The sequence below is a fragment of the Entelurus aequoreus genome, linkage group LG01 (assembly GCF_033978785.1).
Source record: "Entelurus aequoreus isolate RoL-2023_Sb linkage group LG01, RoL_Eaeq_v1.1, whole genome shotgun sequence".
NCBI lineage: Eukaryota > Metazoa > Chordata > Actinopteri > Syngnathiformes > Syngnathidae > Entelurus > Entelurus aequoreus.
The window spans coordinates 89757679-89783759 of NC_084731.1; the positions used below are offsets into that span (position 1 = coordinate 89757679).

At 39.7% G+C, this 26081-nt stretch overlaps 1 protein-coding gene across 1 annotated transcript in view; it reads right to left on the reverse strand.

Annotated features, from left to right (window-relative positions):
* Positions 1 to 346: 346 nt before the first annotated feature.
* The window catches only part of kpnb3 (karyopherin (importin) beta 3), a 29957-nt gene continuing 4222 nt past the window's right edge, over positions 347 to 26081 (reverse strand). Inside the window, exons 2-26 of the mRNA XM_062061253.1 lie at positions 21020 to 21100; positions 20480 to 20672; positions 20307 to 20409; positions 19185 to 19281; positions 18987 to 19091; positions 13831 to 13953; positions 13621 to 13741; positions 13455 to 13542; positions 12295 to 12401; positions 12086 to 12210; positions 11907 to 11996; positions 11663 to 11836; positions 11372 to 11590; positions 9383 to 9466; positions 9176 to 9308; positions 8986 to 9107; positions 8815 to 8911; positions 7687 to 7859; positions 7484 to 7595; positions 7352 to 7407; positions 7149 to 7271; positions 3996 to 4215; positions 3698 to 3926; positions 1290 to 1431; positions 347 to 1218 (exon numbers count right to left, since the gene is read on the reverse strand). Of these exons, the coding sequence (XP_061917237.1) occupies positions 1132 to 1218; positions 1290 to 1431; positions 3698 to 3926; positions 3996 to 4215; positions 7149 to 7271; positions 7352 to 7407; positions 7484 to 7595; positions 7687 to 7859; positions 8815 to 8911; positions 8986 to 9107; positions 9176 to 9308; positions 9383 to 9466; positions 11372 to 11590; positions 11663 to 11836; positions 11907 to 11996; positions 12086 to 12210; positions 12295 to 12401; positions 13455 to 13542; positions 13621 to 13741; positions 13831 to 13953; positions 18987 to 19091; positions 19185 to 19281; positions 20307 to 20409; positions 20480 to 20672; positions 21020 to 21100 (3204 nt within the window). The 3' untranslated portion in view covers positions 347 to 1131. The remainder of the gene's footprint in view (positions 1219 to 1289; positions 1432 to 3697; positions 3927 to 3995; positions 4216 to 7148; positions 7272 to 7351; positions 7408 to 7483; positions 7596 to 7686; positions 7860 to 8814; positions 8912 to 8985; positions 9108 to 9175; positions 9309 to 9382; positions 9467 to 11371; positions 11591 to 11662; positions 11837 to 11906; positions 11997 to 12085; positions 12211 to 12294; positions 12402 to 13454; positions 13543 to 13620; positions 13742 to 13830; positions 13954 to 18986; positions 19092 to 19184; positions 19282 to 20306; positions 20410 to 20479; positions 20673 to 21019; positions 21101 to 26081) is intronic.

Below are 26081 nucleotides of genomic sequence, written 5' to 3' on the forward strand. Positions count from 1 at the left end.
CCCAAACAATGTTCCCTCTAATTTTCCATCTGATTTGCAGGTGTGTAATTTGTTGTGGTTCATGCACGGTTCATTTTGTGCACCAGTAAAAAAAAACGTAACTTTGTCATGAATTTGAAAAAAAAAAAACATTTTACTTCTCACTATAGAAGGGTTCGGTGAATGCGCATATGAAACTGGTGGGGTTCGGTACCTCCAACAAGGTTAAGGACCACTGATTTAAATAATCCCTTCTGGATTGTCTGCTTGTAATAAGTCATGTCCACCAAGTGTGTTACCATCAAATGTACTTCTGTGTAAAAGCCAAACAAGCTGCAAACTCTTCAATTGAAAAAAAAAAAACCTCTCAATGTTTTGCACTTTTATTGTTTGTAGTTTTTGAAACGCCATCACATCCCTGCCGCACGGTCAGGGTCACAGCATACAGTCGCGCGTATAATCGCACGCTCACAAACTCTACGAGTCTTTATCCTCCGACCACGATATTTTTTTTACCCATCGCTACCTACAAGTGAGGCTTACTGGTTCAGACAAAAATCCTCTGATCGAATTGGAAGGCTATGGAAAAAAGCTGCTTAAAAGTCACCATTGAATCCCCCCCCCCCAGGAAGTATATTCACTAGTTAGCCACTTAAACATGCCATTACTCCGCAAACATCTCCTCTGGCGGAGGCCATCTTCCCTCAGGTTAATGGGAGCAAAAAAAAAAGAAAGAAAAATGATAAAATTCACAGGAGACAGGCAGTGCTTGCCCAGTGTGCATCGTCACCTCATTCATGAATCATGTGTGCAGTCCAAAACCACGTCCTGTACCCTTCCTCCCAAAAATATCACCCCCTCCCATCCCAATTGGTGAGTTTGTGTCTCTTGACGGGACAAGTCACATTGAGGGGAATGGTTGGAAACAAACATCTAGCTAAGGGGGATGAGACTATGATGTCATCGGGGTCTCCTCCGTGTTTGCACCCTCCAGTCTGTTGAGTGTGGGATGTACATTGGGCCAGGCGGGTGGGGGAGGGGAGGGGAGGCCAGTGTCCATACGCACTCTCCAGGTCGAGAGGAGGAGGAAGAGTGTATGAAGTCAACTTTACTTCAGGGGCTTTGTGAAGGTCGGGGGTGTGACCAGAAGGTTCATGCAGCATTCAGTAGATCCTGTATGGCTTTCTGCTGACTCTCATCCAGTGTTGATATGCACTGGGACCACAGCCCCCCCGACACCTGTTGCACAACGACGACCACGTCACACATCGAGCAGCGAGTTAAGACGTGTAAGGTCACCTGACGCTCACCTGCACTTGACGGATGACGTTGGCCAGACGTTTGCTGCAGGCGTCTTCGCTCTTCACCGACTCGTTCGCTACGCCGTCGGCGATGATGAGGAAGAGCCGGGGCAGGTTGGAGTTGTCTGGTCCGAGGACGATGGGATTGTTGCTGCGGACGACAAACGCTTGCAGTTCAGCACAAAGAAAGGGGTCAGACATAGGGCTGGGCGAGAAAACTTAATATATGTCGTGATAAACACGTAATCGATAATAAAAAAATATCCTCAGATAAAAACGGCAGGGTTTGATTTATCTGATAGTGGTGCCTCAAAAATGAGGCTTTAATTTGTTTACGTAAAAAAAATATATATATTGTAGCTTCTAGAAGACAAAGTCAAACACTCTTTTTAACTTTTATTGCCAATCTTATGTTAACAATGAGCCAAATTCCAACACGTATTCCCTCCCGTGCACACACGTCTGTCCGTGTTTCACTCCTAGACACACTACACTTCATTCTCTGCCAACACGGTGTGTTCACAGACCATGGGAAAAATTATCATCGTAACTCACTAATATACACATTAGCACCAGCAAGTAGCTGCAGTATGAATGAATATACATGCCGTATTTTTACGACTATAAGTCGCAGTTTTTTTCATAGTTTGGCCGGGGGTGCGACTTATACTCAGGAGCGACTTGTGTGAAATTATTAACACATTACCGTAAAATATCAAATAATATTATTTAGCTCATTCACGTAAGAGACTAGACCAGGGGTCGGGAACCTTTTTGGCTGAGAGAGCCATGAAAGCCAAATATTTTAAAATGTATTTCCGTGAGAGCCATATAATATTCTTTAACTCTGAATACAACTAAGTGCATGCATTTTCAAGTAAGACCAACATTTTTAGAGTATAAGTCTCATTTTCTTTTTAATAACATAGCTATTCTGAAGGTAACCAATAATAAATCAAATAATTCTTACCATTAATGCTGCATGGCCCGATTGTAGCTGAGATAGGCTCCAGCGCCCCCCGCGACCCCGAAGGGAATAAGCGGTAGAAAATGGATGGATGGATGGGTTTTGCTGATGGCTTTGTAGTCTGGTTGATACGTGGTTACTTTTAACACTGTGATGACCAGCGGAATTATTCATTACTTATCGTGTTAAGCAATGTCAGCTAGGACTTATCTGAGAGCCAGATGCAGTCATCAAAAGAGCCACAGGTTCCCTACCCCTGGACTAGACGTATAAGATTTCATGGGATTTAGCGATTAGGAGTGACAGATTGTTTGGTAAACGTATAGCATGTTCTATACGTTATAGTTATTTGAATGACACTTACCATAAAATGTTACGTTAACATACCAGGCACATTCTCAGTTGGTTATTTATGCCTCATAACGTACACTTATTCAGCCTGTTCACTATTCTTTATTTATTTTAAATTGCCTTTCAAATGTCTATTCTTGGTGTTGGGTTTTATTAAAATGAATTTCCCCCAAAAATGCGACTTATACTTCAGTGCGACTTATGTTTTTTTTCCTTCTTTATTATGCATTTTCGACCGGTGCGACTTATACTCCGGAGCGACTTATACTCCGAAAAATACGGTACATGTTATATCAGAGTTTAATCTTTGCAGACACACAAACAAAAAGTCTGATTAAAAAATATTTAAATGCCTTTTTCTGATTAAATTAGCGGGTGCGTTTATTCTCCCAGTCACAAATACATTCTGTGCCTGCCTGCAAGTCCGCATATGGGCCAGGATTATTGGTGAGCTGCAGCAGATAGTGAAACTAAAGTCACTGCTCATTCTCAGTGTTATGTTTTTTCTTTTATGCTAGTGCTAGTCCTATTTCTTTATTTTATTCTTCTGGGCTGCACTTCCAGCTGTGTAAAGGGCGAAAAGGCACAACGCTGATTGAACATTTATTACGTCACGACGAGCCAGACTTTCGCGACGGTGGAACGAGATGGCCGCGCTTTCACACAAACAGGATCACGGTCAATAAAGGCAGATTGTTGCGTGCAGGATAATACCGAGCATTGTTGCTTCCCTACTGTTTACTACTGAGGTAAATTCTAAAAGACATTTCCGCCATGTTTGATCGAGGTAAAAACGCTACCAGCTGATCGCACTCAAATTAATCGCGATCATCGATCACAATCATAAAATCACCCAGCCCTCGTTTCATGTGATTTTAGAATTTTGTTGACATTGATGGTTTTCCATGGTTGTGTTGACATTTCATTTCTGCCTTGATAGCTGAAGGGATTATAATCAGAGGAAGTTAAATAAAAATGTTTCCATTTGTTATAATTTTCTCCTGGTGCTTATATTCGATAATTAAGATAGTGAACACTTATATCGTGATAGTTTTCAGCCCCGGTCAGGAACGAGTCAGCAGGTGAAATGGCGTCCTACCTTTCAATGAGGTCACACAGGAAGTCAAAGGTGTGCACGGCCTCCTCTTTGTCCTCGTTGAGAGGTAACCATGTGATCCAGTGAGGAAGGATTTCATTGACGTTCGCACACTCGGGCCGGAACCTCATCACCTTTCCGACGGCAGAGATGCAGTTTTCTGTGGCGTTGACGTTCTCCTTCAGGCGCGAGTCGGCCGCCTGGATGACTCGGACCAGCAAGGGGATGGCCTCTAAAGCGGGACGACACAAATCGGTGCGTAAGCATTGACGCAAACTTCATCACAAGTAGTTTTCATCACCTGTGCAGAACGGGCGGTAGCTCTCTCCGCCGTATTGCGCCATAACGCCGACGCCGTAGGCGGCCGCTTGCCGAACCTCGGGGCTGTTGTCGCACAGAGATTGCAACATGGGCTGCAGGAAATACTCGGCGTATTTGAAGGAAGACGGGCTGCAGTGCTCCACCACGTCATCAAATATACACAACCCCCACTGCCGGTCAGCCCACGGCCTGTTTGGACACTGCAGGACACAAAGCAGGAAGTGACGTTAAAACACAGGAAGTGGAATTGGCCTCAAACTACTTTCACTACTGTGCTTCACAACCGCCTTCACATTTAACTGGGGGGCGGCGTGAAATATTTTCTTCTTCCAAGAGGGCGTAACAGAAAATAATTAAGCACTGCCTAACTTATTTATTGTTAACAGTATAGAATTGACTTATGTTGTTTTATAAGTTGGAGTGGTATTTGGCGACACCTAGTGGTCACAACAATTCATTATAAAGGGGTTGTTTGCAAGTTGCTCAAAAATTACATGTTTCAAATAAAAAAATAAGACTACTGGCTAGCTTATGTTCAGGGAAGTGAGCACGCTTTGGGGGAAAAAAGGCGAATGTTTCTATTGTAGACAAAATTTTGAATCAAGACTGCATTTACTGCAATTAGGTGCATTTCTAGATTATAGTGTATTTTTTACCTTTAGATTTATTCTCATCAACCTCTTTCGGCTGTCTTTTTGACACTTACATGTCCCATGTAATGTACAACATAATGTAATGTACCACAATGTTTTTGATTAATAGTAGATAATTTACTAACATTATTATCATTGAAAATGTTAATGTAAAATTCTATAACATATATATATTCGGTGTTGTGACCCGTTTACATCAGTCATGTCAAAAATATACCTTCTCGCTGGTTACTGACAAATACTCTAGAACTACAACGGGCTCAAAACAGTGTTTGGATTGTACTCATGAAAATATGATAAGCAGCAAAGTCGGCAGCCGTCAACGTTGTGGCTCAAAGACAGACCGCAGGCAACAACAAGTAAGCGAGCTAGATGGTTAGATAACTAGCGAACTTGTCTCCCCGTCCTGCAACTCAGCAGCGTTTAGGCAACAGGAACAGCGAATACCTGCGGCTGAGGCTAGGGTTGAACAAGTTTTGTTTAAAACTATTTTTTTTAATTGAAAGTTCATTAAAAAAAACAAAAAACGCTGAAGTGATATTTTGACGCGAACATAACTTTTTTTGAAACAGATTTTAGCTGAAAAAACATGCCTGTATGTTACAATTAATGGTTTGACATAACATACACTACATATAAATATACAAAAATTATTATTAATAAAATATATTGCTCATAGGATAACGAGGACTTTGTGTGGAGCTCAGTCTGGCCACACGTATACACAGGGAGTGTGGGCACATACACAAAAGTAGCCCGAGAAGCAACTACCAATTTTGAGTCTTGTTACAATGGAATATACTTTTGGTCAAACAATAGCTATTCAAATTGCCATCAACACACAAACTTAATGTGTGTGTTGCCTACGTATGTCTTTACATGCTGAAAGTAAGGGTTGTATATCAAGTTTGCAGAATTTCTAAGAGTTAGTGCCCTCTATGCATCTGCATAAACAGACCTTTTAAGTTATATTCATGATGCAAACACGATTGTTACTGGATACGTTTTAATACACTTCTACCTTGGAGACTTTGTATCTGTAAATATGCAACTTTTTACTTGTTTACTTTGACAAATGTGTTCATAAACAAGTGAAATAAGTCAAACAATTGGTAGTAATAAATAGGTGAGTGTTTTTCATAGCTAACTGTCTGGAAATAACGTATGCTGTCTTTAAGCCAAACTATTAATCGATATAAACTATTATACAAACATGGGGACTGGTTCAAATATAGAGATGAGGGTCTTTAATTTGACCTGCTGCTATACTCTGTCTCGAAGTGTTAACATGTGCTCAATGTTTCCTAACCATTATTGCTATGTTGTCTATTACCATTGTTGGTATATTCATTATTCCTACATTGTTGATACAAATTATTGTTACAGTGTAATAATTATTGATACCTGTGGTAATGCCACTATGATACAACATCTGTATTATAATCCTTGAACAAAGTAACAGTGAAACTCATGTGAATAATCACTGAATGGAGAACTGGGGGAGGGATTAAATACATTTTCTTCCCACTCCCTTTCAGGCAAAACTGGACAATCATGCACTATATTAATTTATATTATGTTTTGTCAACTTGTACTTTTTTATGTCATTGCCTGAAATAAATAAATAAATGACAAAAAATGAAAAGTTGAAGTGGAGTGATAATTGGTTTATGGCGCCAACTAGTGGCCCCAATAAATTAATTTAGTTAATCTCATGACAGTAAGTGGAATGATGCGGACACATTTGTTACTGCATAGTTTTGAATACACTTTTGCCTTGGAGACCTGGCATGTGTAAGTAATATGCAACTAATATTGATGCCTGTTTATATTAACAAATCTATTGTCTTATACTGCAATATTGTTTAATTAATGACTTATGTATGTCCAGCTTGCATGCTATTGTGTGTTTAGCTGCTGTGTAGCTGCTAGCTCCTTGCAGCCTATAGCCTACCATGTTTACTTTTTGTAAAGGACTACAATAAAAAAACAAAAAAACATTGTGTGCTAATTGGAGGACATTTAGATGTTAACTGGGACTGGACCCCAGGAAGAATATCCTCCACTGCGGTGTAGACTAATGGGGATCCTTAATAAACTAAACTAAACTGCAGGTCTGCTTTTATCAGAGATTTTTAGATGGGAATCGATATACTTGTTTTTGCCGATATTGGACCAATATCAATATCGGATCAGGACACTCCTTGCAAAATGAACTGTAAGATTGAACAGTGGGTACAAGTTATAATGCATTTCACGTTTGTTCTGAAAGCCGAATACACCTACCCCAAGCAATTGTATGTAATAGAAGAATGGTTTAAATATAACCAAACTTTAAAAAAAAAAAAAGTACACATAATACATGTGATTGATAAACCAATCTCAGTGATGCTTGGTATCAGCAGCTGATGGGAACATCTCTAGCGGAAAGCCATTTCATTCTTTCATTAAAAACTTAGCATTAAAAAAAGAACACTTACTATCAACTGGACAATGAGCTGCAGCAGCTGCTCAAACCAAGGCAGCACCTTCTCTTTGTAACTACTGAACACAGAGTGCAGGATGTCCGACACTTTGGTGAGGATGTACACGTCGTTCTCATCCTGAGACCAGGAAGGAGACATTATGATCAGATGTGAACTTTCCAGGTTTTAAGTGTTTCATGTAGCTGTGAAATATTTACCTCATCTTGTAAGGATTCCTCCACCTGCTCGTCATAGTCCTCATCCTGTCTCTTGGCTGCGAACAAAGTGAAAGTAAGACCAATAATGCAGGAGCACAGTGGTATCGGGGCCATCTGCTGGTGAAGCCTCACCTTGCCTCAGCTCCTGGTTCTTAAAATGCTCCTCAAGCTTCCCTTTCAAAATGCCACCCAGCTCCTCAAAATGCTCGTTGTTCAGACATCCATCTCCCATCAGCTCAATGCACTGAGACACAAGCGGACCACAAACCGCTACAAATCTTCTCCACGCACAAAAACTCAGGCGTCATTTCATTTACCAGGAAGTAGTTAATTACCTTGGCAAAAGAATGCATGATCTCAGAGCGGACGTCCAAGTCTGGCTCGGTACCGATGGCCTTGATGAGGGCGTCGCACATGAAGAGCCACATTTGGGTGAGGTACTCAGGGCCTCGAACCCGCGCACACTCCAACAGCAGCGGCATAGACTCTGCTGCCGCCACCCGCACACGTGAGGCAGTTCAGGAAAAAGCTTTGATCGTTACATCGAGTTACTGAGAGGAAATATGAGTACGGATGGGCAATATGGCCTAAAATCTGTATCACGATATACATCATGTATTATTTTGCATGTAACTGGTAATAGAACATTTGAAAATGGGTTACAAAGGCTCCATGTCTAGCTGCTAAAATATTGTGTCATTTCTGGTTTGAATATTTTCTAAAAAAACATTTTTTAAATCTTTGGAATATCTGGTAACGTTCTGTTGTAACATGGTTCTATCCAAACTTCTGTTCAAATTTAATCAACACTTCTTATTGGATATTTTACATTAGTTTTGGGCGATCCGATACCAAGTAGCTCCGAGGGCAGTATCTGTCATACCAATGCTGATACTGCAAATTTTCAAGATCATCAAATGATTATGTTTTTGATCACAATTCTAAATCAGACAAAAACACAGGATGGCGGTGTAACATTATGAAATATTTGGGTCTGGTTTAAAACATTTGTTTTTGCCCTCAACGCCTTCCTGTGCTCAGTGACTTATAGTCTTGAGTTTGTAAACAATAACAAAAATGACATGTTTTTGACATGCTGTAGTATTAACCATATAATCATACTATACTTGGCATTACTGTCGATATTTGCATCGGTCTGCCCACCTTTGTTTACATTAACAAGCTCTAGCTAGTGGTTAGCATACCCTTCTACGGTGTGTAGTGTAGCATGTCTAGTTATTCCTGGTCTTCCAGGGATAATACTTGTAAGAAACTTAGTTTATTTGCTGCCATTAAAGAGAGGATCGTTGACCTCAGTGGCGCTAGTCACTGTCAAATTTGCGGCACACAGAATGTGTCATCAACATGCGTTGTAACAATATAATGATAGTATTGAAAGCTGTATCGTCGGCCAAGTATATACAATTTATATTGTGCAACATTATGTGATAGGACAAGGATATCATCATGGAAGTAGAACTTCAGCAGAGGAACCATCAGCTTCACCACCTGCTCCGTGTACTCCACAAAACCCTCCTTAAGCTCTTTGGCATAACACACCTGCAACACAAAAGTGACTGTGCTCAGTGTCCAGAAAGGCCAATGTCTTAGTTTGTTGAGAGTGAGATGTTCACCAGCATTTGGCAGGCAGTGGACTTCTCTTCCAAGCCGGCAGTCTTGATGCCAAAACTCTGCTGATCTCCAAGGTTGACAAACTCCCAGCCATCATCCTCTGAAATGTTCTCCATATCCTGGGCTGCAAGACATCTTTTTTGCAGTCAACTTTTACAAGCAGAAATCCACCTGGTGGGCACAAAAACTTACTGTCAAGGAGCGCCACCTCAGGTTTGATGGAGGCGGTCTTCATCAATGGGCCCATTACCACCGGTAGATACTGCTGGAACTCCTTCCCCAAGATCTTACACATCCTGGCCCAGGCTGAGATCATGTAGGAGATCTTTGGAAAGGGAAAAACAGTTAACTAGTTCAAACCCCACCGACGGCCTAAGATGTTCCACCAAGCCTACTCACTTGCGGATCGTCGTCATCCAAATCATTAAAGTCGGTCTGAGTTTTGAGGAGCAGCTGCATGACTGCAGAGGCGTCTGGCATGAACTGGCAAGAGCAAGAAAACAAAAGGAAAAAAACCAAACACCTTTTAATCAGCCATTAGATTTGGGCATCGTGCATCAATAGGAAACAGGACAAACTTGTATTAAATTGTTAATTTTGTCATTTCGCATACTACTGTCAATACTGACGGAGGCATATATTTACATATTCATATTTATGTTACTTCTTTACTTTCATAGTCATAATACAAATAGCTAATGTTCCATATTGTACTCTTTTCCTTTTTTGATCATCTCATGACAAAGTGCTTGCACTGTGGACAGCTTTGAGGTAGGAGGCAGAGAAGAGGAATCCTCCCTGCTTCCCTTCTCAGGCCGACTCTAGATAAGAGACACAATGGGTATTTGTGCTGGCGGGAGGAGACATTGAAGAAGAGAGTGTTTCCGTGATGTTTTTCAGATCAACTTTGGCTACGCATTTTGTATGGGTTATTCAAGGCTGGTCTCTTAAAATATTTGAAAATAAATGACAAAGTACCTATTCTGCTCTGGTGATCAATTTGAACTCAGCTTATGTGTCATCGAAAGAACTTGGGAGTGACTAGCGTTTTAAATTCCCCTTGGAGGAACATCTGGTCAGACGCAACTATACCCAACTGGAAGAAGTTGCTGCAGCCAAACAAAAATATGAAATAGCCACCGCCAACAAGTGTTGCGCAAAATAGATATAATAATATGAATGATATCAATTTGGCCGACAATAGAGCCTTTAATACTATCGTGAGAAGGCATATTGATGACACATTATAGAAGTGTCCCGCAAATTTGATAGCGACAAGCAAACGAGCGCATCCTCAACACAATATAGCATCCTTGCTAGCAGCTAAAGTCCCTCACAGTGATCAAAAATTGAATCATTCAATTCTAAATATGAACATTGACCAATACTGCCCCTGTAGCTATCTGGTATTGGATCTAAACCCAAATTTGTAGTATCGTCCAAAACTAATGTTAAGTATCCAAAGAACTGAGTGCTTAAGTACAAGCGATTAACAGTAAATTAGCAGGTAGATTAAAAATTGTTTAGAAAAAAAAAAAGTGACGCAATGTTAAGACATATGTCAGTTAAATTAGTAGCTTTCGTAAACCATTTTGAAATGCATTTATCATTTATATATCAAATGATATATGTCGTTAAAGCAAGAGGCTGTAATATATATCGTGATATAGATTTTAGGCCATCCCTACCACTACTGAGGCAGCAGCAGGTCTCATAACCATAAGTATTACAAGTGTTCAGAAGTGCTCAGAACTTAACTTTTACCTTTGTTGAAAAAGGGCTGTTATTATTAGGTGCAAAGAACAATGGACGACAAATATGACACACTTTTGAATTCATCCATTCATGATGTGAAAAGTAAAGAGTGCTCCTTCTTTGACATGTCTATTTCACGCCAGCATCGAGGCAGCAAACACATGATACCAGTGCTACACAACTCAAATATCAACAGTCTATCACAAATAGAATATTTGTAAATGCCTTTTCATGAGGTGGCAATAACATGAACATCAAAACACCCCAGAGAAAATAAACTAAGTATATAATTAAGAATATTGCGCAATGATCTTTCTAATTTTAGTTTGAGATATTATCAATCAATCAATCAATGTTTATTTATAGAGCCATTTGTGGATATTTTCGTGGTCAGGTTATAACGCAGGTCAGTAATTCATATTTTTAGTTTCCCATTTTTAAAAAGGGGACATGTTTGTCTATTTAATAAAGGGGACATTTTATCAAAAAAAAAAAAACAAGTTAGCACCCTCATTTAAACCACGCAAACCTTTGAAGACCCTGCCTATTTAAGAACGGAGAATTGTTCAAATTCAAACGACGTCCAGCACCATGAGTCATGAGATCCACCGCATTCTGGCGCTGTTGACATACCTTCTCCTTGCCGACAGCGAGGCCGATGAGGCTGATGCACTCGATGGTCTTGCCTCGGAGCAGTCGCAGCTCCTTCTGCACGGCGTTTTCCACAATGTGCTTGAGTGAGGGCATGAACAGGTCGTAGTACGGGACAAACTTCTCTTCTGCCGTGTCCGCCACGGACGCAATGGAGGTCACCACCTGTTCCAGGACCAGTTTGGTGCCCTTCTGGATCAACTGAGGAGGGACAACAACAGACATTGAAGACAACTAACCCCCCCAAAAAAGAGGCTTTTTGTTTGTTTATACCTCTTGCAGCTTGGCCACCATGATGACGTGAAGGTGCTGCACCAAGTTGTCCAGATAAGGGATAAGCAAAGATTTGGGGCAGTCTTCTGTGAAATTAATGAGGGCTGCAGCAGCGTGCGCCTGAACTCGGGGGTTACTTTGGTCCTCCATGGTCTGAAGCAGTGCTGAAATCACCTAGAAAAAAAATTTGATTTTAGTCAACAGAATCTTTGAATTTGTGCAGCCAATTGTAAACTGGACTGACCTTATCATGGAACTTCTTTTGGAAGGTTGGTGCGAAGTCTGTGGCCATTTGTCCAATAGCATTGCAGGCAGCGTACCGCACCCTTGGATGCTGCGCAAATGTGTGTTTTGTTTTTTTGTTTGTTTTTTTAAATAAGTACACCACAAGAAATAAATATTCAACTATAAAAAGGCTCTTACTGGGTCAGCACAGAATAGAAGTACAACACCAACAATCTCATTAAGGGTAGCCTCCATCTGCTGGTGGCAGCCTTCACCAATGGCCGACAACGCCATCAGTCCAGCATGGCGGTACTTCCAGTCAGCTAGAAATCACCATTGAGACGATTTCAGGAGAAGATCTAAACGTGATACATTTGTTGCTCGTCAGGGCTTGTGCGTTTACTTACTGTTCTGGAGCATCTGCATGATGTGCTGCTTAATAAGGGGCAAAATAATCTTGTCTCCCAGACCACAGGCAATTCTGTCCAGGGCACTTTCTCCTGCTACAGCATTACTGTTGGGTGACAAATAGGGATGGACGATATGGGCCTAAATATATACAATGTGATACTATTTGGGATATAGATGACAAAAGAACCACCTCAAAACGGGTAACAAAGGCTTCTAAATTTAGCTGCTGATGTATGCAATAACATATTGCTTAATTTTTAGTTGTATCATTTTCTCAAAACTATTATTTTACTTGTTAATTTACTGTTCATTGATGGTTACTTTCGGTTGTGACATTTCTATCTGCACAAACACTACAATACTTTAAAACCTTGCTAAAAGCACCCCAAATTTAGGTATCAATCCAATACCAAGTAGTTAGTTACATATTTATGCGCATAATACACATTTTCAGGATAATTAAAATTATCACATTTTTGATCACAACGGTAAACCAACAATATCAATTTATAATCAAAATGTTTCCTTATTTCTTTTCATTACATACAACATTAATATTAAAGTCAGCAGTGCAAAATAACAAAAGCACAAAATTACTTACTGGCCCTTGTTTCCCGAGTTTATCAACAGTAACAAAAACCAAACAAATATTTGTGGTAATCAAAAATCTCAATCTAATCACTGTAGCATCGACCATATGCTGATACTATACTTGGTGTCATTACAGTCGGTATTTGTATCGAGTCGCTCACAGCTGTTTACATTCAAGAGCTCTAGCTTAGCGGCTAGCTATACTTTTTGGTATCCTACAGTGCGGTATAGCATGTTTAGCTAGTCTTTGTCCTCTAGTCCGACATGGAGGGGAGGATTAGTGATTTATAAGCTGCACTGTAGAGGGACATTAGCTGCTAGCTCGGGAGAAGGGATTCTACTTCGCATTGATGCCTTTGTTCACTTGACGCTGTCAAACTTGCGGGACACAGCTAGAATGTCACCATACAGTAGCACAGTATAACCAAAAGTCATAAAAGCTAATAAAAGTAGAAGTACTTTGCAGTATTTAAAGCTTTATTGTCTGCTAAATGCATATGATTTAAATTGTTGTTTATCGCGCAACCGTAGTGACATGCGGTTTTGTTGAAATATTAAACATTACCTGTCAAAGTCATCATCTTCCAGCTCATCAGCCATGGCCCAGTCATCATCCTCCTCCAAGTCCACCATCATAGCCAGCATCTGGGGCACTAAACACACAGACCCATCAAAGCGGCGTCCTCAATCATTTCTATCACAATGAGCAGCATCATAAAACACTCACTCACCGCTCTGAGCTACGAGTGTGGTGTGTTTCCTCAGCATGGCCGCTGCAGTCTCTGATAAAGTGACGATGACTTCCAAAGCCAATTGTCTCTGCATATTCGTCAAGTTGGTATCTGCACAAAGCTGAAGAGGTGCATCGAAGTATAGCAGAGTTGAATAAGTATAGTATGGAGTGTGGTGCAATATTAATGTTGCATGGTTTTCCAACCCACCTTCAGGCTGAGCTGCAGAGTGGCCTCCAAGTGAGGTCTCAGATATTTCGGTGCTGTGTCTGCAATCTCCACCAACGATTTGAGGACAGAGTCGTCTCCTTGGTAGCTGGACTCATTCACTGCCTGATCAGAACCAGGAATGACAGGTGTTAACAATGACAATTCACCATGTATACAAGTAACCATGTTCCCTCACAGGACGTTACGACATTCTGTGGTGGATAAATGAATAACACTGTACAAAAAGAAAAGGAGAACAAGATACGCAAGTGTGTCGGAAGAAAGGGATGCCACGGTATGAACATTTCTTATCACGGTTATTGTGACCAAATGTATCATGGCATCTTTTAAATGTGCTATTTTTTTTTTTTTTTTTTTAAAGTACTTATACTGAAATCTTTCAACCAAGTTGCAATGGAAAAAAAACAACCAACAATCAAAATGATTTCCTTTGAAGAAACCCTATTGTAGATAACACTGTACTTGTACCTCAAGTAAAAATGGAATGTGCATATGAAAACACAAGCATTATAATAGTAATATGGCAAAAACTAAATAACATAAGTAAAAAATAAATGTGAAAATTGTGCAAGAAAGCACCTTAAGGACATAAGAGATAAACAAATAAAAACAAATGTAAGAATTTTGCAAGATGGCACCTGATGGCCATAAGACGTTACTGCACTATTTGACCATATAAATACAAATAGTGTTCATATAAGAGATCTGGGGCCGTATTTATCAAGCGTCTTAGAGTGCCATTTTACACTTAAGTCCTGAGAATTTGCGAAATTTAGTCCTACTCTCAAACTTAAGAATAAAAGCTATTTATCAACTTTCTTAAGTCTAAGAATCACTCCTACTCTCCACGATATTTAAGAGACCTTCAGAGGTGTCTTAAGTGGTTAGGAGTTGCCAACAGGGGATGACACTGAGGCGAGAGAGACGTGCGCGTTCAGGGAGCGGAAGGATGTCCTGGCTTTGTTTGATGACGAGCAGCTGATCAAACGGTATCGTTTAGACAGAGCGGGTATTATTTTTGTCACAGATTTAATAATGTTCGATTCCTTGTTGATTTCTGCATGTGGCTGCAGTGGGCTAGTATATATAGAGCCACCCACACTAGTTTCAAATTAGTTGCCTAATTAATGAATTGGAAAGAAAATTTTATGAGAGTAGCATATGTATGTGTGTGGCCCTTTAATAGGTGACAGCATGTGAGGTGAGTGACGTCAGTGAGTGTGTGGGCGAGAGAAGAGAGGGAGCGGTAGCGTGAGTGCGGGCGGGGACTAGTTTGTTTTGTGTTGGATTGGCTGTGTACAAGCAATCAATAAAGCAAGATTTGCAACTAATCACCGGACTCATCATTCACTCTAAAGTCGTCCGCTGTGGAGACCCACTGCCGGGTAAAGTGAAGGGTGTTGCCCCGAGCATACATCCTGGAGAAGTGTCTCCCCTGCCTCTTTGACTACGGTCTGGGACCAGGAAGCAGGAAAGGAAACATTTATTTTTGATTCATTGCCAATACTGTTTGTTTGTTTTGTATTATTTTGTAGTTTATTGTCAAAATATACACTCCCATTGTCCACTTAAATATTTCAAAGATATTTCTTTATTCTTAGACAAGGGATTCCCTTCCGTGATTGGTCATTTCTATGGACACAGAAATGACGTCACCTAAAATTCCATTTACGGCACATAGTAATGTCGTAATTCAGCTCTGAGTGTGACACTTAAGATTCAGTCCTACACTTCGCTGAAAGTGTGAGTAAAACGCTTGATAACTAACTTTTAAGTGCAGCTTTCAGCGAATAATTTATTTGCTCTTAAGTCAACTCTTAGCAGACTTCTTAGGAGTAATTCTAAGAAGCTTGATAAATACGGCCCCTCATCTTATACAAAGGGCTGCACAATTATGGACAAAATAATAATTAAGATTATTTTTAATTATAGTGAAATCATGATTATTAAATTCATTATGTTAGGTAAAACAGTGAGCGTGAGGCCGTCCTGTAATTTGTAATGTCTAATAAAAAGGCTATAGATAAACATTTATAGGAATTAACTATAAACCATAAAACAAAGTGCTATGTCACATGATTGGTTTTTAAGGTAATACATTTGTAAAATGGACAAACCCACAAAATGTAAAACATTGCGTTTACTTTTTGATATCAATATTAAACACAAAGCATTTTGATTAATAAAGATAAAGTCTAATAAACAAGTTTTGTTCTTTAACAACACCATGTGTTTCAGGGCAACAGTTTGGCCAACAAAAATAAACACGAGTGATACCTCTCACATCTAATACACAATCTTCACAGCCTGCGTTTAATTCAAAGAGATGACAAACATTTTAGCTGTTGTCAATGCTATCGGAACACCGACAAAATGAGCAATTAGAGGACGAGTGAGCATCCCAGTAAACAAACAGCAAGACTTTATAAACAAGTTGTAGCAATGTTTACGTTCCCTCCACATCGCCTGCTTTATCCTCACGTCATTAAACGCTCAGTCACAGCAGCAGGACGGTGTGTTAAGAAAATAAAAGCAACGTCAAATATTTTACTCCTCCACGGTATACTTCTAGCGTGGGACAAATGCATCGGTCTCCAATATTGTCTACACCGGTCACCTAATAGCAGCAGTGCGCTCTTAAACGCACACCGAGACTACAAGGAAATGGAGGGAGGGAAAATTAAGTTAAATGAAGCGCTTGGCTCTGTTTACTCTACGGAGCAAAGTCTGTGTAGTTGCTCTCCGTCATGTGTCAAGTCAACCCACGCTAGTGCACATGTGCCGGCGCTGCTGTGACTCCGTTTCCAGGAAGTAAGCAGTGTTGCCTAAAGTGCATTAATAAATGACGTTTTTTGTAATTAAAAATTGGAACTGTATTCTGTCTGAAATGTTGCCGCGGTTTGTCATCATTATACCGTTTACCGGTACATCCCTAGTTTTATGTAGTGCATCATAGGGATGATGCTCGAAACCGGGTTTCCCGGTTGTTCGATAAGAAAAGAACCGAGTCCTCGGAGTCTAATCCCTTTTTGAGAAGCGGTACCCGTTATCGAGACCACTATAGTAAAGAAAAAGAGTTGGTTCTTTATTCGAATCACTTGGAACGACTCCCGTCCCGACAAGAAACGCCCCATGTGACATCACAAGAAATGACGTCACGTAGCTCAGTCATTTGTCACGGTGGGGTGCAGCGTGCTGCGGTTAGTTCCCGGGACGCAAAACTGACGGCTGGAGGAAAGCGTGCAGGTAGGAGATGACTTATTTCTCATAAATCATACACATTACAACCGACAGGAATGAAACAAAAGGAAAGCGTGCCGTTCGCACGAGAAGCTAAAGCAAAAACTTACTTGGCACAGGAATACTAGAAGCTAAGGTAACTTTAGCACAGGAATCATGCGCTCGAAAACCAGAATGCCAACGTAACTGTTGCAAATGCAAACAATGAAGCCACGACGAGTGACCGGAAAAGGCAGGCTTAAATAGAGTCTCTGATGAGCAACAGGTGAGCGTACAAGGCAGGTGAAAATCGTAAGTAACCATGGTGACTAAAACCAAACACCCGAAGTGCACAAAACAACTAAGGAGGTCCAAAACTAACAGAACATAACTAAACAAAACATGATCCGACCACATCATAATACATCACAGTTTCATATCATTTCACTTTACAGGAGTAGGAAGAATTAAAGCTTATTTAATCCTACCCCTTTCCCACTTCATAGCGTTTACAAATATATACATCATTTACTGGCCTTTTTATAATAAAATATCTTACATATTACAGTTTTGTAATATGTAATTAATTAACTCAGTCATTATTAATATACTGAGATGAAGAATATCTTATTTTCAATAAGGTTGAAAGTATTTCTCATAATTCTTCTTCTTTGTACTTTGTAAGCACTATTAATTTGAACAACCCCTTAAACTGGATCATATCAGTACAATGTTTAACTTCCTTACTTAATCCATTCCATCATTTAATTCCACATCATTTTAGCTGTTTGCAATTTTACCAAATCATCAAACTATAATATTTTTGACTCAATAAATAAAGCGTTTGTATGTTCTCTATATCCAACATTATGTATCAGTCTAATTTTTTTTTTTTGTAACACGGTTAACGAATGTAGCGCACATTTGTAGTTATTCCCCCACATTTCTGCACAATAACTCAGATATGGTAATACTATAGTAGCGAGCAGTAGAGAATGTGAAGTGATTTGTTAAACCAAATATTGTGTTTTTTTCCATATACAACAACCTATCTGGACTCGATAAGAGAATCGATAAGGAATCGGTTCGATAAGAGGATTCGATAATAGGCTCGAACTCGATCATTTCTTATCAAACATCATCCCTAGTGCATCATTACACTAATGGGACAATACTGTTCTTTACAGTTCCCGGTTTTACCGCCGAGGCTCCAAACAATCACGTGCGTCCTGCTTACGGTTGTGAAAACATTTTTAGTGGCCAGTTTTTCTGTGCATCACCAGTCAACAGTGCATAAATAGGTTATATATCAATTCATACAATGTATTACCGTTATTTTCACATAAAAGACCTTCATTTTTAAAGTTGTAGCAGCTTTTATTACACTGTGGCGACGGGCCACGATCAAAGAACATATGGGGAAACTCTGCTTATTTGTTTGGATAGTTAACTTTAGTTCTGAGTAAGTGAAGTGAAGTGAAGTGAATTACATTTATATAGCGCTTTTTCTCAAGTGACTCAAAGCGCTTTACATTGTGAAACCCAATATCTAAGTTACATTTAAACCAGTGTGGGTGGCACTGGGAGCAGGTGGGTAAAGTGTCTTGCCCAAGGACACAACGGCAGTGACTAGGATGGCGGAAGCGGGAATCGAACCTGCAACCCTCAAGTTGCTGGCACGGCCGCTCTACCAACCGAGCTATACCGTCCGAGTAATACTACACATTTGGGTATCGATCCAATACCAAGTAGTTACAGGGGCAGTACTGGTCATACCAATGTTTAAAATTTTCAAGAGCATTGAATTATTATCATTTTTATTATAATAAGACAAAAACACAAAGAAAATCATGCAAAAATACTCCTGTTAAATTCAGCATACAAAGTTTGCGGAAAAAAATGGAAAAGCTCCAAACCTGCAGTATGCCTGGCAGTAGGTCAGCAAAATGCTTCAGCAGGGCTGTGTTGCTTTCATTAGACAGAACAAAGGAGGCAGCAGCTCGGGCTGCCAGTGTGCGGATCTGAAGGATGACGCACAAAAAACAATCATAAATCAGGAACGATTCAAGCATCAAAATGACTGACCTGGCCTATATTTTAATAATTTTTTTTACCTGTGGGTTTGCTTGGTCCTGCATGCACTGAACAAGCATGCGCTTGATGACGTCCATGTAATGCTGTTGCTGGTTGCCGAAGATCCCCGGGAAGTTCCTAGAAAAAATGAAGACATAATTAGGTATTCCAAAAGCCACAGTTCAAGTCAAACTAACTGTGCCAAGTTTGTCAGCTCGATGAGCATCAAAGTGTTAACCATTTCACTGGAACTTATTCCAGTAGAATCAGAGGCTTCCACAAGATGTTAAGAATAAAGTGGGTAGAATGAGAACATAAGATGTAAGATAGTCATGTGGACTCACAATCAAAGCAGCATGTGCTGATTTGAAAAGTTAGGGGTTTCATTCTAAAAATGCCTGTACAGTTAAAAAGGAAAACTTCCCTTTTTTGGAATTTTGCATCATCATTTACAATCCTAAAACAAGAACACACATCTTTCTCTTCTGTAAATTCTAGATTGCAAAAAACTGCTAGCATGAGGTGGCTAACTTTGCAAGTAAAGAGCAGTGACCTGCATATTAACCAGGCTATTTTCAGCATGGTTATTGCAAAAGCTAACCCAAAGGAACAACTTTTCTGGAATAAAGAGACAGCGCCATGCTCAAACTGCTCCTCCGGCTACTAACGACAGGTAAGCTCGCCACAGTACATAAGCTGCTTCTGCTATATCACCTTTGAGTTCAGAAAAGCTAATGCTGTATTATATGTCATGCTTCTCACCTCTATAGTAGAAGGCTGTGGCACCAAGCCGAGAGGTTAGTCAACTTTGAAATTCCACCTTCATGTTAAAAATGTGCAACGACTGAAGCAGTGGATACTATGGCTCTCAACAAATGGAACACAGCAGAAAACCCGACAACCTCGCTAGGAAGACTTTAGCAAGATGCGCTTGTGCTCCCAGTATTTTCTAAGTAAGGAGCTACCAAAAAAATGTGCTGAAAGATACAGCCACCCTATCAATCAGCAACCCAGTGAGAGCGGCCACTATAAGTGACTGTTTTGTTCTTATTTGAGTCATAGTGCTACATGATAGTGCCATCATAAAGTCAGCCATGATTAGTGGTCGCAAACACACTATGTTGATGGAAGTAATGTTCAAACAAACGGTCACATGACCCTACCAGAAAATGTGTAAGGCAGCTTCTCGCAGGCCAACGTTGTCAGAGTTAACCGAGTCAAACAGAAATTTGAGTGCCTCAGGCCACTGGTTGTTCCCGTCGTCATCTGGATTAAACGACAAACATGTTATATACATGCGATCTGTAAATTTGTATGATAAATTATAGATTATTACCAATAAGGTTGCGGGACAACTCTGCTGCAATGTCGCAGACTTTCTTGCGGATGTTGGGCGAATTCTCCTGTTGGATGCTGGCCAGAAGCTCTGTTTTGATGGCAGTCTGCATCTCCAGTGTCAGGCCTGGGTAGATATCTTCAAAGGAGGATGACAGGAGCCGTCGCAAGAGCACTGCTGCCATCTGTCGGACCTGAAAAACAAAACATTACGTCAAGCTTTTTGCACGTGAAGTCATGACGTAATGAACCGGACCATCCATAGATTTGTTGCTTTTTCACAATCTACATAGCCAAACCAGCAGCAACATCACCACCCCTGGAGTGTGTTCATCTCTGCCTGCTCCCATTTCAAGACTAAAAATATCAGCCTCGAGGTAAAGAGAAGGCCTGAGGGACCAAGCAGCTGGTGGATTCAGGATAAACACAAGGGCCCTAATACCAAAGCAGTGACTCATGGCAAACAGTTGTTAGGGCCAACATGTTTGCCACAGAAGTATTTCACACTTGCAGGTAAGATTGTTAAGTGATGTGGACGCACCTCCTCTGCAGCAGATGGCTCTCTGATAGCCTGGAGCAGGAACGTGATCTTTGTCTGACCAGGGATGGTGTCATAGGTCTCCTGCAAACACATAATGCACAGTGGTTAGAAGAACATTTTTAGTGAATGACACCAGACTCATGGGAGGTAAATCTCAACTGGTAGAGGAACACAAAAATAGAAATATGTGCATCTAAATAATAGTTTCACACATTCACACCCAACATGTGCAACCTTGAGGAAACGGCAAAAATGGATAGTTTAGTCTGAATGAAGGAGTTATCACTAAACACTGTGGATCCACGGCCATGTCCACAACAAAGTTTTTGTGTGTTTTGGCCTTTAAATTGTGAACTGCACTTTTTTTGCCCATCATGTAATCATTCTGAATGACATGACGGAGCATTTAAAAAAAAAAAAAAAAAAGCTTTCTAAATAGTAAATAAATGAACAAAAGTCTGCTTACAATGGAGCCTATGGGAGCCGCTCTATTATGCCTATAAAACTCTTTAAAAACAGCCAAACATATCCATTAAGGTTTAATATACATGATGTCAGTGTATATGTAATGTAGGACTCACTGGTGACGGTGGCAGAGAAGAGGACTGTGGAAAAACTAGTGAGCATCCTGGATGATGCCAGTCACCCTCTGCATACCGTTGTCAGTAGCCAGAGGAGCCTGTTCAGTGCTAGACTGCTTCATCCCAAGTGCAGGACTAATAGACTAAAAAACTCCTTTGTCCCACACGCCATTAGACTGTACAACTCCTCTCTGGGAGAGGGGGGGGGGGGTATTAGAATGACGGGAGATGCAAAACAATAACAGTGTAATACGTTTTCATAACATGGTCACTAATGCCTAGTTTCTCTTGTTATATTCTTATTTTACTGTTATATTTGTATTCTCATTGATGCTTTTTGTTTTTATTCTATTGTAATATTTTTCTATTTTGTTTCCATTTATACCCCCATTATTTACTTTTTTAAATTTGATCTCAATTCTGTACACTGCTGCTGGAATTTTAATTTTCCTGAGGGAACTCTCCTGAAGGAATCAATAAAGTACTATCTATCTATCTATCTATCTAGTAATGAGCACATTTATAATAAGATTTAATATTTATGTATTTTGATCATTTTAAGCACACGCAGCATATTAATTTAAAAAACATGTGCTTCCCCCCACACATCATCACGGATTACTACTCACTGCAGACTTCATGTAAGCCAACAAACATAATAAAAATATCACTTAGTTTAAGATCTGCTGTCATTAAGATACCAACTAATAAAATGTTGTTATAGTCCCGTTTAAATGAATAATGACTCATAATCCTCGCGATGAAAAGGGGCGTGGGACAAAGCGTCTTTTCGCGTCGTTCTTGCCATTCCCAAGTCTAAATTAGCTGTCAAAGTGTACCAACAAGTCAGATTACACCCTCGTCCCTCCCCTATCCAGGTGAGAGGCACGATTTATGATCTAGAATTAACTTCCACGAGCAGGGAAGCGAGGAAGAGGCTTACCAGTCGATGATGTCGAAAAAAGGCACACGCTAGTGATCACGGCGCCGCTATAAATAGTTTGTCTGTATTAGCGCTTATAACAATATAATTATTACTTGGTTAATATTAAAGTCACGAAATGTAAATGAACCATTGTTGGCGGTTGTTGAATGTTTTTATGGGCAGTATAAAGGACCAACCACGGGCTCTGTTGTAAGCGGACTTTCATAAAGCATTAAAAAAAATACATCCGCTGTCATGTCTTTCATAATGATTGTGAACGATAAGCAAAATTCCAAAAAAGGGCCATTCTAAAAAAAACACTGCTTTTAGATACTCTGGCTTCAGCGTTTGTGTGTGGACAGGTAAAACATGACTTTTGGGCTTGTCATAAAAACATTTTAAAAAGTGTGACATCATCTTATTAAAGAGGCCACGAGTCTTGACGTTATTGTTGGTTTTATTTCATGCAGCAGCGTGCAATTTAAAAACAGATCGTTTTTTGGGGTACATGCGAGGGTGCTAATTTAAGAAGATAATGTATTTGTGTTTCCAATGCTGTTATTTGTGGCAGCCCACTACAAATAGATTTGGTGCTACCGGTCAGCCCTCGCTCGTAAACACATAATGGGACTGTCTGTGAATAGGGCATGTCGTGTCAACTTTATACAGTAGATGGAATTGTAACGCTATTCCTTACACCTGGTCGGCCAGAGAATAAGATGACACAGCAGGAAAAATCAGTGTGGCCAGCATAGCAACCTATTACTATGTTTTAGGAATGCATGATCTTTTTTATTAAAAGGCGACAGTTGTTTGGTTTTATGCTCACTTATTGTCTCTCCCACAGGGCCCATAAAGATTATATGCGTCATGGCCAAGAATGCAAATTAGATTATGACATCATCTCGCGCCCCACCCTCCCCTCACTGCCACAAATAGATTAGATGAGCATAATAGGTGTTGTAACACACAACCAGGTCTCCCATTCATATATATATTTCATGTAGACTTTTTTTTAATTTTTTTTTTATAACTCCACTAATGTTAATTGACATATTTAGTGGGGAAAATGTGAATTTTGGAAAATAGCCATGTTCGCTGGCAACACCGACAATAAATGCCCCCCTCTCTAAAGAGACTGTCAAACCTTAGAGCAGTGTTTTTCAATCTTATTCGAGCCAATGCACATTTGTTTCATTGAAAAATCCAAAAGGCACACCACCAGCAGAAATCATTAAAAATGTTAATCTATATTGACAATAAAAAGTCGTCGTCGCAATTGTTGAATATGAATTTAAACCATAACCAACCATGCATCACTATACTTGTCTCAAAGTACTGTCACACCATGCCGTGACTTATTTTAAGTTTTTTGGTGTTTTCCTGTGTGTAGTGTCTTGCGCTCCTATTTTAGTGGCTTTTCCTGTTTTGTTGGTATTTTCCTGTTACAGTTTGATGTCTTCCTTTTAGCGCTATTCCCCGCACCTGCTTTGTTTTAGCAATCAAGATTTTTTCAGTTGTTGGTATCCTTTGTGTGGACATTGTTGTCATGTCATGAACGGATATACCTTATGGCCGCCATCTCTGCTCCACACGCTGCAAGTCTTTGCTGTCGTCCAGCATTCTGTTTTTCTTTACCTTGTAGCAAGTTCAGTTGTAGTTTCGTTCTGCATAGCCATCCCTAAGCTTCAATGCCTTTTTTTTTGTTTTGTTTTAGGGGCACTCACCTTTTGTTTATTTTTGGTTTACGCATTAGATACCTTTTTACCTGCACACTGCCTCCCGCTGTCTTCATGACAAACAATGTTCCCAACGCCTACAAAGCAATTAGCTACCTGCTGCCACCTACTAATATGGAGGAGATTAACACGGTTACTCCGCCGAGCTCTAGACAGCACTGACACTCAACAACGGCACATTATTTGCGGATTATAATTACTAGTTTGCAAAAAAATATTTTTAACCCAAATACCGGTAGCTGAAAGGACAATCTCCAAATAGCTGAAATGACAATCTCCCACGGCACACCAGACTCATGGCGCAGCACAGTGGTTAAAAAACACTGCGCTTAGAGAATACATTCTATGATCAATGTCTTTGAGTGATTCATGCAACAAAGAAACCTGAATTGCTGCTTGATAAAAGGGACCAGGTGACCATTCAAGTTTAAAATCTGCATTTTCCATCCATTTGCATGAAAACAAAAGCATGTGCAGCAGGGAACGAAACCAAACACAGCACATGTCAACAAAAGACACTTCCTGTTTTGACATGCCTTATTATTGTTAGTCATATATATGTTTGGTTTTTTGGACACTAGGGGAACATATTCTAAGCAACAAAGACTTAATTTAGAGTTATTTGGTTAGGGTTATAATAATGCCATGCCGAATAAGGTATTATTAAGTACTTAATAATGACTAGTTAAGAGCCAATATGTTACTAATTTGCATGTTAATAAGCAACTAATTAATGGTGAATATGTTCCCATACTAAAGTGTTACTAAGGCTGCAGCTAACGATTATTTTTCTATCGATTAATCTATAGATTATTTTTTCGATTAATCGGTTAATCTATAGATTATTTTTTCGATTCATCTATAGATTATTTTTCCTTTTACCGATTATTTTTTTATTTTATTTTATTTAAAATGAAGATGAAAAAATAAAAGTAGGCCAGTTTTTTCAAAAGGCATGGCTTTTATTTACAAAAAAAAAAGTATGGCCACTCAGTCAACATTGACAACAACATGACAAAATATTCTGTAACAATGTAAACATTTAAAACTTTTAACATTTAACAAAATTAAAAGTAGCTTATTTGCTTTTTAATGTGCAAATATAAAAGTAAACATCCAGTGCAAATCTTAATATTTTGCAATAGTATAAGCATTTCAAAAGTAAAAGTATTGCTTATTTTGCTTTAAAATGTGCAAAAATAAAGATAAACATCCAATACAAAAAAGTGCAAAACGAAATATTCTGTAACAAAAGTGTAAACATTTCAACAAAAGTGAAAGTATTGCTTATTTGCTAAAATGTGCAAAAATAAAGATAAACATCAATACAAAAAAGTGCCAATCTAAATATTCTGGAGCACTGTAAACATTAAGTATTGCTTTTAAAATGTGCAAAATAAACATCCAGTCCAACACAGTACACAATAACCAATTCTACTCATTCCTGTGAGTGACTAACAGTTGTAATGAAGAAAGGTTAGCATGTCTACTTGCTTTGCTTCTTTTCTTGTTTACAATATTCCCAGCAGCTGAAAATAGGCGCTCAGAAGGGGTCGATGTGGCTGGAACTGAGAGCTAATTAGCCTTCACCTCAAGCCAGGACTGCGAGTGAGCTGAGCTGCAGTTAAGTTTCTAGTAGGTCAACGGGCTCATAGTGATGTTACTAGTAGTTGACTGGGAGGTATTTATTATCATTTGGGGAGAGTCCGCTGCCTGATGCTCACCTGCTAAACACCTATCTGCCCCACGCTGAAGCGCTGACTACATGCGCTCTGAATACGCACTGCTGATTGGCTGATAATGCTTCGTGTGTACCA